Source organism: Impatiens glandulifera, chromosome 7 (assembly GCF_907164915.1).
Source record: "Impatiens glandulifera chromosome 7, dImpGla2.1, whole genome shotgun sequence".
NCBI classification, from domain to species: domain Eukaryota; kingdom Viridiplantae; phylum Streptophyta; class Magnoliopsida; order Ericales; family Balsaminaceae; genus Impatiens; species Impatiens glandulifera.
Window position 1 is genome coordinate 45128856 of NC_061868.1, and position 12179 is coordinate 45141034.

The following is a 12179-nucleotide window of genomic DNA, read 5'->3' on the forward strand; positions in this document are numbered from 1 at the left end:
ATTTGAATTTTTTTTTTTTACAATGTTATTAACTAGTTGTTTTACATTTTTTTTTTAATTTGTTACAACAAATGACTTATCATACATAAATTCATATAACACATAAAATTTTATATTTAATTTAGGAGTTAAATTATTTTAAGAATATTGATGGTTGATTATTTTAGGAGTTAATTGCTATTATTTTTTTAGTAAAAAAATAAAAGATATTAATATATAATGTTATTTTATAAATTAAATTTATTTTAATATTTTAATTAATAATATAATTAATAAGAGAATGAAGGAAATAATGATAGATTAAAATTGATTTTTTATAAATCAACCAAACACAATTTTAATAAAACCTTGAGAATTATATGAATCTACCTATACAATTTTAAAATGTATACATTTATTGACATAATCAATACTAGATTTACACAATACAGAAAAACTACTACTAATTTTCCATTTTAGATAAATAAGAGTTTAATGAAAAGCATTTTTAGTAATTGTCATTAAGGTTTTTAATATTTTCCTATAAACTATTTATTTCACAAATAGAAATTCCATTTTTTTTATAATTTAAATAAATCATCAATAGAAGTCCATTTTTTTCATTAGGTAGATTTGTTTTATTTTTTAAAATAAAAAATATATTTATATTATTTTTTTTAATTTTTTTATTAATTTTATTAAGTTGATTTATTTATGATTTTAATTGGTTGAATTATTATAATATATTAAAATTTATAAAAATGAAATAAAATAATTTTAATATTTTAATTTATAAATTGAGATTACAAAAATCCAACTCCATGTGTAAAGTAAATTAACCCGATTTATTTCCGGTTCAGTAAAAATGGTTTTGATTTTGATTTCTTCATTTTGACCTAGCTAGAAGTACCCATTCGACACAAATTATCTTCACCTCCGGTATGGCTTCCACCACCGTCGACTCACCGCCACCTCCACCGCCGCCGCCGCCGCCTCGCAAAGGGCTCCGTCTCGAGTCTATCGGCACAATCGACCTCCGACGACTGTCTCAATCAGAACTCTATGATCTCTCTCTATGTTCTGAGTCCGCCTTTGATCCTCGCCGCTGCGACGACATCGTCATTCCTAAGATCGACCGTTCCGTCTTCAACGAGTCTGCCGGCAGCCGGAAACAGACTTATTCTCGTCTCCGTCTCGCCACTCGTAAGCCAGAATCCTCTTTCGCCGCAGGCGCCACTGGAGCAACTGTTTCCACTTCCACACCTCAACTCCGTGATGATCCTGAGCGAGCGGAAGATTCTCGGATTATCGGGCTCTTGAAGGATCTTTTATCAGCGAAAATGAAAGGTAATGAGTTGGTTCCTTTTCGTGTTGAATGTAATGATTCAGTTCCTCAATTGCCGATAGTGGATGAACTGCGGAGTGTGGTTAATGTGCCGAATGTGGGTAATTCTGTGAGGAAAAGAGGAAGAGGAAGGCCTCGAAAGAATGAGAATCGTTTGGCATTGGTTGCGCCTGAGGTTAAAGTGGTAGAGACGTCTGCTGAGGCGAAGGTGGATAAGAAAGAAGCAGCGAGAGAAGACGTTGCACTTGATGCTAATGTGGTGAACATGGACAAGAATATCTTGAACAGGGACGGCAACGCCGTGAACTTGGGAGAGCTTGGTAACATGGAGGATCCTTATGGTCCAGAACTTGGGAGAAGGACTGCAGGTTTAGCCAAAGAGGAGGAATTGCTGGAGTTTCTGAAGGGGTTCAATGGACAATGGGCCAGCAGGAGGAAGAAAAAGAGGATAATTGAAGCTAGTGAATTTGGGGATATGTTGCCCAAAGGTTGGAAGCTTGTTCTTGCCATCAAGAGGAAAGTAGGCCGTGTTTGGTTGTTCTGTCGCCGCTACAAAAGGTTTTCCTTCTATTGTTTTAAATGGTTGCTTTGCTATATTTCCCTATATCTAGTTATTAGCAAAATTATTGCAGAACTCAACCTGGATGATGGATGTCAACAATTGGTTTCTTCGTATTGTGATTGTTGCATTCCTTCATTCAGCCACTTTATCTTTCTTGCCCTAGGGTTAGGATGTTCTATTTATAATCACAACACTTAACTTTTAGGATCCCATTACCAATTTGAAAGATTTAGATAATCGTTTTGAATACACACTTTGCAAGTAAGGTAATATGTCTTAGAAACCTGACTGCAATTTAAAATTTTGTAAGAATGGTTATTACCTATTGGGTTAAGTCAATTGAGGTGGTAATGGATTTTTTTTTACCTTGTTTGATTTGGTCTTTGTTGAAGTGTTAATGGGATAATGTGAAATTGTATGATAAAAAATGTCAAAAGGAAGGTAACATTTGATTAAATTGCTACCATTTTTTACTCTTCACATTAGAGAAAAAATTAGCAATGTGGAGATAACATCATTATCATTTCCTACATTACATGCAACCAATCTTGTAGCAAGACCTTCCAATGCAATTGTGATAAATTGCCACTATAATTGTGTTTGCGATGATTGATATTTTTTCTCCAAACTTTATTCTATTTTTAATGAGGTCAATAGGCTTTCAACTTGCTAAACTTCAAAAGATTAACGCTTTGCGGACCATTAGTTAAGAGGTAATATAAAAGTATTTCAGCGTAGGAAAAAATCCAAACAAGGCTGGATCTAAGAAGCGAAAGCTAAATAAGAAAAAAGTTTAAGCAGTATGATATCAATTATCCTACTACGGATTGGTTACTTAAATAATCCCCATATAACCAACCCACCATTTCATCAATCATATCATTCAGATCATCAATAAACTTGTTTTATTATATATTTATACCCTTTAAGTATTTTTACTCAAATAATCCACTCTTTCATAACCCAAACGGAACAAAGTTATTTGAATAACCCCCTTGGTTATTCAAATAACCCATAACCGAACAAGGGTTGTTTCGTATATTCATTATAATCCAAGAGTCTGGATTTTGAGGTGATTATGATATCTATGCAACAATTTATTACATAGATATTTCCATTATATATCATTCTCTAAATTTAATCAATATTTCAACTCAATAGACATGTAGATCATCCCTAGTGAATTCTAGTATGCTAGTAAGTGTCATGGTAAAATAACTAAGTATGTCCCCCTTACCCTATAAACTAGGATGTCAAAGGATTTGTATCTATTATGTATATGATACCGACTCTATCCTGATTATAATGAATACTCCCTAGTTTGACGGGGGCATATTTACTTAGCGTCATCCCTAAAGTTGTGGGTTCTTGTGGTAACTTTTTGCACTAAGTTATGAACCCTAAGCCCATGAGGGTTGAGGTAAATCAAGAAAGAATGACATGCTAGACTAAGATCCAAATCTTAGCTCTAGAGAAGGATGTTAAAAATTTCTCTTGGTGTGCTCCACCTCCAAATGCACACCTATTATTTAAGATTTTTTTTTCCAATTCCTCACCTAGTCTTCATAGCAGCTATTTAAGGCCATCTTTATTGTTCATAATTTGTTGTAACCACCGATTCAAAATGAACATTTAGGTCACATGTTTAAACTTGGTATTGACACAATATTATTAATACAAACTTTAACATTTAAATAAAGAAATCTTTTCCGACCATTTTAGGGATTTTAGTTTTACAACTACATTAAGTGGTTAACTAATTATCTATATCTAAAATCTCTCCTATGTTGGAGATGGCAACTAATACATAGTAACATGTTGATATTCTTGTATCTTCCAAATCTCTTTCTATTTTCTCCACTGTGCCTCTCTTCTTTCTCACAAAACCATCTTAGCACTTCAACCTTCCCCTTTATACACTTTTCTTTCTAAACCCCCTCCAATCACTATTTGCACTCTTACATCCCACAAATTATTCACCACTAAGATCTCCACCACTATCTAAATGTCGCAATTGCATACCTCACCATGGGAAATTACACACTCTAAATGTTACAATTGCATACCTCACCAAGGGAAATTACATGCTCTAAATGTCACAATTGCATACCTCACCAAGGGAAAGGAAGTTTTTTTTCCTTAAAAATGATATGAAAGTAGCTATAAAATTTAAGTTTGTGTAGGGATTCTTTTGTCTTTGTATGTGTTATATATTGCATACGTGTAGCTCTAACCACTGAGCTACACTACATTGACTCATAAGTGTAAATATTTAAAAATTTATAATGATTTCCGTTGGTTTTGTGTAGCGTACTCGTCCATGATCAAACCCTAATGGAGAAATTTATTCCACCTCTTACCCTAAACTATGTATACACATGTCTTGAGTTTATCGGATACCCATAGCTATCTATTCCATAAACCATCTATCTAGTCTATGTAACGGACGTAGATGTCCGGCCCATTAGATCAAGCCCATCAACATCTATGTCTATTACACTCTTAACAACCACACTGAACAATACTCAATTTGAAAACTAATATTTGGTTTAATTATCATCATCAAGTAGTTCTTTGGATAATTAACTTTTATCTACCATACTGATTTCCAGGCAGTGCTTCTTGAGTTTTGTATTCTTTGTTCTTTGTGTTAATGCAAACACCAAATTATTTATGGAGTAAACAACTTGTAGAAAAATAAATTAACCTGGCGAGGAAATCTTGGACTATGGAAAAACACTACTAGAACGAGCCCAAATGTAACTAAGTGATGGGAGAAGATTTTTATAATGAAGACCATTGCCAAAATTCTGGCTGTGTCAACCAGGATTTTATGTTGATTGAAGCTTGACAATAGGTTCCAGTTTGGGCATGTTTGGTGTGTTTTCTCATCCCAAATTTTAAAAGTCGTACATCCTAATCGAATCAAATTTGTTGTTAGATTTTCTAGTTCATATTGATTTCTTTACTAAACGTCACCACTTTTTGCGAATTGCAAGAAATGTGATAAATCTTGTAGGAGTTTAGGAAAGACAATCTATTGTGAAGAAAAAGTTTTGAAGGGCAATGGAAATTTTACATTTCCATAAAAAAAATTAATGTTCTCTATAAAAATTAATTAATAAAATTGTCATAGTTAAGGGTGAACTGTCATACTTATTTACCAGCCTACTATAAAAGATAGTCAGGTTGCAAGTTTGAACCCGCGCACGACCATTTAAAACCATTATTCTTTTTCTTGGTCAGGTGTTCACATTTTTTTTGTTTCTCCCCCTCACCTCAAAGAAAAGATAGCCAAGGAAATTGTGTCTTGCCTTGTAAAATTGTGTGCTTTTAGTAGCCAGTAATGTTCATAACCCCTAGCCCATACCTGTTATAAGAAAAGAAGTGGTCTGGTTGCTGAACTTATGTAATTCAAAAGTATATTTGTAATAGTTAGTCTATCTCATTTTACTGACTTACTGTCCGTCTGCAATATACAGTCCTAGCGGGAGGCAGTTTGTATCGTGCAAGGAAATTTCTTCCTATTTGTGCCTCATTCAGAGTCTTCTCAGTTCAAATAAGGAAACTTCCTCTACTCTATTGAATAACTCTCCATTGAGGAACTCTACTGAGGTAATTTTCCGATTGTTTCTTATTTTGTTTTGCGTGTTACTAGATTTTCCTTTTCCACTTTTTATAATTTAATATAACTACTGCAGGCTGGTGATCGTGTTGTCCAAGAAAACAAGAACGGTGAAACTTCAGTTACAGACATTTTGAGTAATAATGTGGCTCAAGCAACTGCCAAGGATATAAATACACAGGAGGTACAACCAGCAGAGATTTTCAATTGCAATAAGTGCACTGTGACTTTTGACACGAAGGATGATTTGTTGCAGCACCAATTATCATCTCATAGGAGAAAGAGGTGTAGATTTGGGGAATCTGTTACTGACGGAGTGATAATAAAAAGTGGGAAATTCGAGTGCCAGTATTGCCACAAAACATTCAATGAAAGGAATCGATATAACGGCCATATGGGTGCCCATATAAGACACGATCCGAAGAGCGGAGTCGCATCACCTGCTTGCCAATTAGATCAGAATGAAGGTGACCCTCTACCACCAAGTGGAATAATTTCTGAATTCGCTGCGCAAGAGTTGATTGAAGAAGATGTCAGCCATACTGCAGATACAAATGCTAAGATTGACGATATGTCTATCACCGTGCAAGAGTTGACTGAAGAAAATGTCAGCCATACTGCAGATACAAATTCTAAGGTTGACGATACGTCTATCACAGTTCAAGAGTTGACTGAAGAAAATATCAGCCATACTGCAGATACAAATTCTAAGGTTGAAGAGATGTCTATCACAGTGCAAGAGTTGACTGAAGAAGATGTCAGACATACTGCAGATACAAATTCTAAGATTGACGAGATGTCTATTACAGTGCAAGAGTTGACTGAAGAAGATGTCAGCCATACTGCAGATACAAATTCTAAGATTGTCGAGATGCCTATCACAGTGCAAGAGTTGATTGAAGAAGTTGTCATCCATACTGTAGATACAAATTCTAAGATTGACGAGATGTCTATTTCTCTGGAAGATGAACCAAGAAATGTGTTGTCCTGTGAAGAACAAAGATTTGGTTGTGACAAAAGTGAAGGAAACTTGGCTGAGGAACATCGAAATAAACAAGGAGACAATAAGGCAAGTGAGGTTAGTTTTGGATGTGAAAATGAAGAAGTTATTACAGAGAGCTTCACCCTGTCCGAATCTGCTAAGGAAAAAATATATGATTTCTCAATTTCTGGGGGTGAGGGTTCAAAAGTGCCGAATCAAGAGGCAGGATTTTATGACATAGCTTCTAAGAATGTTGTGGAAGTTGAGATTGAAAATTTAATAACCGTGGCTGAAAAACAAGTTAAGTTGACAATCCATGGTTTGTCCAGTCATCTTATTGGATCAGATGAGAATCCTGCCAATGAAAGTGACAAGCATGCTAGTCCTGGCGGTGGTTCAATCGCCTTTCCTACTAGTGATCAGTTCTCCAACCATGCCAATGCTGGAAATGTGTCATATTATTATACTCCCGGCTCAGAAGATTTGAAGGAAAACAGAGAAGGTGGAGGTCATGAAGTCGAGTCCATCGCAAACAATCCTATTGTCGAGTCAATGGCTGGTTTTGGCAGTGGAGATGCTGAAAATGAGGTGGAGGCAGTTACCAATTCTGAGAAGAGTCCCATAACCAATTTGTTTGATTCATCATGGAAACTTCATGAACGGGTTGCAGAGGACAACAGGAACAACACAGATACTCTCTTTGCAATTCAAGAATCTGGGCCAAGTAATTATCTTGAAAATGATTTGCCTTTTTTACCTTGCTATAAGCAAACTTTTGGTTTAACAAATGATATGAACAACTTCTGTGCTAACAGAACAAATGAGCAACCTGAACTTGTTTTTGGTATTAATCATGGCAAGCAAAGGATGCAGGAAAGAAGCATGGAGTATGGTTCACTTGTCTCGAGTGATCAAAATATATTCCAGAATAAGGATAATTTAGCTCAACAGGATATTATGTTCGATACTGGGTTGTTTGCTGGGCAAACATCTAATAACGATGTGAATGCAATGAGACTCAACGATGTTCGTAAGTCAAGTAACAACAGCGATCTGATGCTTTCTTTTGGTAACCACCACGAGAATAATCCAGAGATGGCTACAAATTATATGCGTGATTTCTCAGTTGGACAGACATTCAATTCTGAGATTGGTCTGAGTAGTGCGGCTGGGGTGGAGCAGAAACAAGAAAGTTGTATACTAGGGCTAATTTCTCATGATCATCAAGCATGTGTTACTGGAAATAACATGTATAAACATGGGATATGGGAGGAACCAGGAAATGGTAATAACGGGCATGAGAAGCTGGTGATGGGTTTTGGAAGCAGCAGCAGCAGCCACATGCAGCAGCCACATGGTGCTCATATGGCGGCTGCGGGTTTCTGGAGAACTGGGATTCTGGCAGATACATCTTCATCTCAAAAGCTGCAATGTTCAAGCTTTTCCCCCACTTTCAATAACTTCCCAGATAAGGTAAACAAACAATCATCAACTATTAACATATCTTTCCCATATTTGTACTGTTATTCTTATTCTGGAAAACATAACAAATATGATTGTCTTTTTTGAAAAAATAATAAATATAGATTTGTATGGATCATGATCATGATCAAGATGATGATCCCAAATTGTAGAGTTAGGCTTGTGGTATTTGGACACTAGTGATTTCTTTTTCTTTCTCGAAACAATTTGGTTACTTTTGTATTCAATTCAGGTTGAGAATGGGTCGTCGTCATCCCTTGCACTGAACATGAGCCATGGAAGGATGATGAGAGGTTTTGAAGAAGTATCAGAACCGGGAAGAGCAGAACAAGTGGAGTTCAGCTTTCTGAACAACCATTCTCTTCCTCTGGATGGATCCTCCAAGTCTTATTTGGAAATGGGGCAACAGCGACAGCAGCAGCAGCAGCAGCAGCAAAGTTTCAACAATCAACCACAACCACCCTTTTGGCTTCAAAAGGAATCTCTATCACTAAACCTTACTGCTCCGAATATGGTTAGTAATATCTGCGTCTGGTGCAGAAATCAGTTCAATTTCGACCCGGTCCAGTTGGGTATGCAATCCACTATGATGGACTCGGTTTGTTCTACTTGCAGTGCAAGACTTTCAGAGCCGTTTCTATAGACTGTCATATATATGCATTTCTTCTCATTGAACTGTTTTTTTTTTTTATTATAGTTAGGATTGTCTTTCTTCAGGTAACAATCCAAACTTGTAACCTTCTGGGTATATATATTTTTTTAAAATTTCTTTGTTGTTGTGACTATAATATTATAGAGTTTTTTGAAACTGCATCAACTTATATGAAAACTGATATTTTGTTACTGAATACAATCATATTTTCATTCAAGCATTGTTAATGTTAAAACTGACAGGGATATTTTCATTCAAGCATGATTCAGGTTATATTTATAAATTATTGTGTTTTGTAAGAAAATATAATAAATTTGAAAATTTTCAATCATGATTCATTTCATATTGATAACAAATATGTTGAAAAAAAAGAATGACCAGTTTATTTCTATTTTTCTATTTTCAACTGAATTGTTTTATTCCTGGAAGATGGTGCATTAATGGCAACTAAAAATAGCCTGTGGTCATGTGTCAGTATTTTATATTACATTGTCTAAAAACAGTTTCTATTTAATTCATCCTAGGTTTCATCAGATTTTTGAATCCATAATGTATTTTTTTTTTCTGTCAAATGATCCAAGATCAAACACTAATGAATTAAAACTATGTTTTTGGTGAAACAATTAATAATAAAATTGCTTTGACTTATAGAACAATACTTTTTTCGAATATAAGATGAAAGTGTTTTGAGTTGAAGCGGGGACATGTAAAGTATTATGCTAGTTCGACTTAATTTAAAAAAAAAATGATGAATGAAATATTATGTATAAGCAGTAGAAAAACAAATAAATTGACTTAAAAGCTTCAAAAGAAAATAAGAATTCAATACAAATAAAAATAAATCAACAAATGTAAGCTTCTTCTATAATAATGTCAATATCCATATTATGTAAGAAACATGACAAACTTGTGTTGTATTTTTTTTTAAAAAACTGAAGAAAACAGACTTAAGGTATGGTATTAGACTACCTCACTTCGAAACAAGTACATCGATCCATCAACATTTCAATCATTCTTTCTTCCTAGGGGTTTCCGAAGAATGAGGAAGAGGGATTCCGAATACCCAATCAAGAACATTCAAATACTTTGATCGAAAAACATCCCTCTCCATCGCGTAACAATGCATTATAATTGCTGTTGAGATGCTAAACACCAACACATCAGCTCTTTTCAGTTTGTTTCTTAATGTTGACGAAGACCATAAATGACTTCCATCATTGCTCATCATCGTGAAGAAGCTCTCGATAGCCCTCGATAAGCAATACAACGATATCTCAATCCTCCTGCTTTTCTTTTCAATCCCCAATGCAAGACCAGTAAGGAACTGCATACAAAAATTTCAAAACAGGGGAAGAAAATTCTTTTAGAAACTGAATCAAATATAAGTAGAATTTTGTTTCCTAGTCTTTTTTTACCGCTGCCATTGTCACCAAAGGAACGCTACACGTCTTGAACAGCCTAAAGAGTCCACATGTCCACAACCTATAAAAACAACATTAAATTAACAACTTGAAATACTTCAATATGTATTTGATTAATTAACATAAATCATGTGAAATTTAATTATTGCATACCAGGCAGATGAACAATAGACTGAGAGAAACAAGCTTGATCTTGCTGTCCCAATAAGACCTTTGAACAGAATTGAATATTGTCTACACAAAGCAAAAATAAAGAATCATCTATTACTGTTTTAGACAACTGATTGCTCAAGAAAGTAGTAGAATACCTCTTAAGAAGTCCTTGACGATGAACTATTAAAGCAGGAATCAAATAAACAGGGAGATAAACCGGCAATGCCCTTTTGAATGCTTCAATTAAAAACGAAAAGAAATGCCCACCACACGATTGATTTCCATGTATAATCTGCACAGAATTTGTCCAAAATCAGTTTCAATTCCTAGTAAACAAGATTATACTAAAGAAAATGTTTCATACCGAGCATGGGACTTTCATCTCTGGATCTAACACAATGTCTAAACCTGTACTACTCTTGTAGTAATTCTTTATTTCCTCCAAACTATTCAATGGCCTGAAGTTAAATTAAATGAATTATTTTCAAATTTGATAGATGATAGTTCATCAAAAAGTAAAATTGGAGGAGATCATTACAAGCCACATGCCATCTCTTTGACACCTTGCAGGATAATGGCAGCCTTTCCACCTTGTTTATTGAGAAAAGATTTGTATGATGAAGCCAAACTATCTTGCTTCAATATGTAAGTTGATCTGAACCACCCAGAAACAACAAACAACAGTAATTCAACAACAATCAATGACTTCTCTTATATAATTAATCAAGATTTGGGTTTTCTAGCTGCTCACAGAATTTGGGAAGACGATAGACACATGAGGAAGATGTCTCCATGAGCCCATGTTAGAGGTTTACATATGTTTCCAAATCTCTTGCTCTTAATTCCACATCTTGAAGCCAAAACAGAAGCACGCATAAGAATGTAAATTGCTAAACTCATATGTGTTGTCTTTGGTCCAGTCAGAAGCATTGAAGGTCCTGCAATGGCTCCTGCTAACAAAGCCCTCCATTTTGCAGTCCTGAAGGATTTCAACAACCAACAAGTTTTCTACTAATCAAATTACAATTTACAAAGTCCAGAGAGTAAATGAAGTATGAGCATTACTTCCTATTCCCTCCATAATGCGCGATAAGCTCATCCACTGTAACAAAGGTTCCAGCAAAAGTCCCAAGGAAGAGACCGTAACTGATAGTCTCTTTAATAGTGAAAATCAAATCATCACTAACAGACGTCATTGCTACATTCCTGAATCAGATCAATAGCGTGCATAAGCATAAGCATAAGCTTAAGATGAAATCATGAAAAGATAGAAGATTTGAGTTGGGAATCTGGGTATCGATCTTACTTCAATCTTCTACGTCTCAGTCGACCAAGGACAGCGAATAGAGACAGACCACCTTTAAGTCCAGCACCAATCGTGAACCCTTTGATAGTTGCCGAAGAAACTCTCCATTTCTTATCATAGTCCTTCAATTCCATCAATTCAAAGCTAAGTAATGAAGTGGACGACGAGGAACGAATACTGGATGAGGATGATCCTCGTCTACAAAGACGACACTTTTTTGGGTCGAATTCATCTTGATCAGAGGCCGAATTGAGTTGGGTTTCGGATGGTGGAGTGCAGTTGCAACGTCCGTCGCCGGACGGCCACATGGTGAGTGATGGTGGAGGCTAGGGCTAACAGAATCAGGGAAGGAAAGTTGGGTTTATAACGTAAGCCTTATTCTGACTTGGATGGTGACGTAAATATGGTTTCTTACCATTCCCTTCTTCCCTTCTTCTTCCTTTTTTTTGGACCCAATCACAGTCTGATTGCTATATGGAAAGAGACAGTCTTTGTGTATGTGTGTTGTCAGTGTGTGTGTGAGTGCTTCAAAAAAATGGATAACAGAAAAGGGAATGGGGGATAAGAAAAAAAAACATGTCTAGCTCTATTTGTGTAAATAGTAAGGATTCCGATTCTTTGAGAATTGTTTTTTTTTTTCCTTTTTAATTATATTATTGAAGTTTATATTAG

General features: G+C 35.2%; 2 protein-coding genes across 2 annotated transcripts; one reads left to right on the forward strand and one right to left on the reverse strand.

Annotated features, from left to right (window-relative positions):
• The first annotated feature begins 903 nt into the window (after positions 1-903).
• Positions 904-8841, forward strand: LOC124945060. The gene is made up of 4 exons (XM_047485430.1): positions 904-1882; positions 5369-5501; positions 5588-7966; positions 8208-8841. Exons 1-4 carry the CDS (start codon positions 921-923, stop codon positions 8616-8618), a joined length of 3885 nt encoding a protein of 1294 aa, XP_047341386.1. The 5' UTR covers positions 904-920; the 3' UTR covers positions 8619-8841.
• Positions 8842-9465: 624 nt separating this feature from the next.
• LOC124945217 lies at positions 9466-11959 on the reverse strand. Its single transcript, XM_047485607.1, has 9 exons — positions 11508-11959; positions 11267-11407; positions 10953-11180; positions 10740-10856; positions 10566-10659; positions 10357-10493; positions 10202-10282; positions 10043-10109; positions 9466-9951 (listed from the first exon to the last, which is right to left on the reverse strand). Exons 1-9 carry the CDS (start codon positions 11813-11815, stop codon positions 9637-9639), a joined length of 1488 nt encoding a protein of 495 aa, XP_047341563.1. The 5' UTR covers positions 11816-11959; the 3' UTR covers positions 9466-9636.
• Positions 11960-12179: the final 220 nt, after the last annotated feature.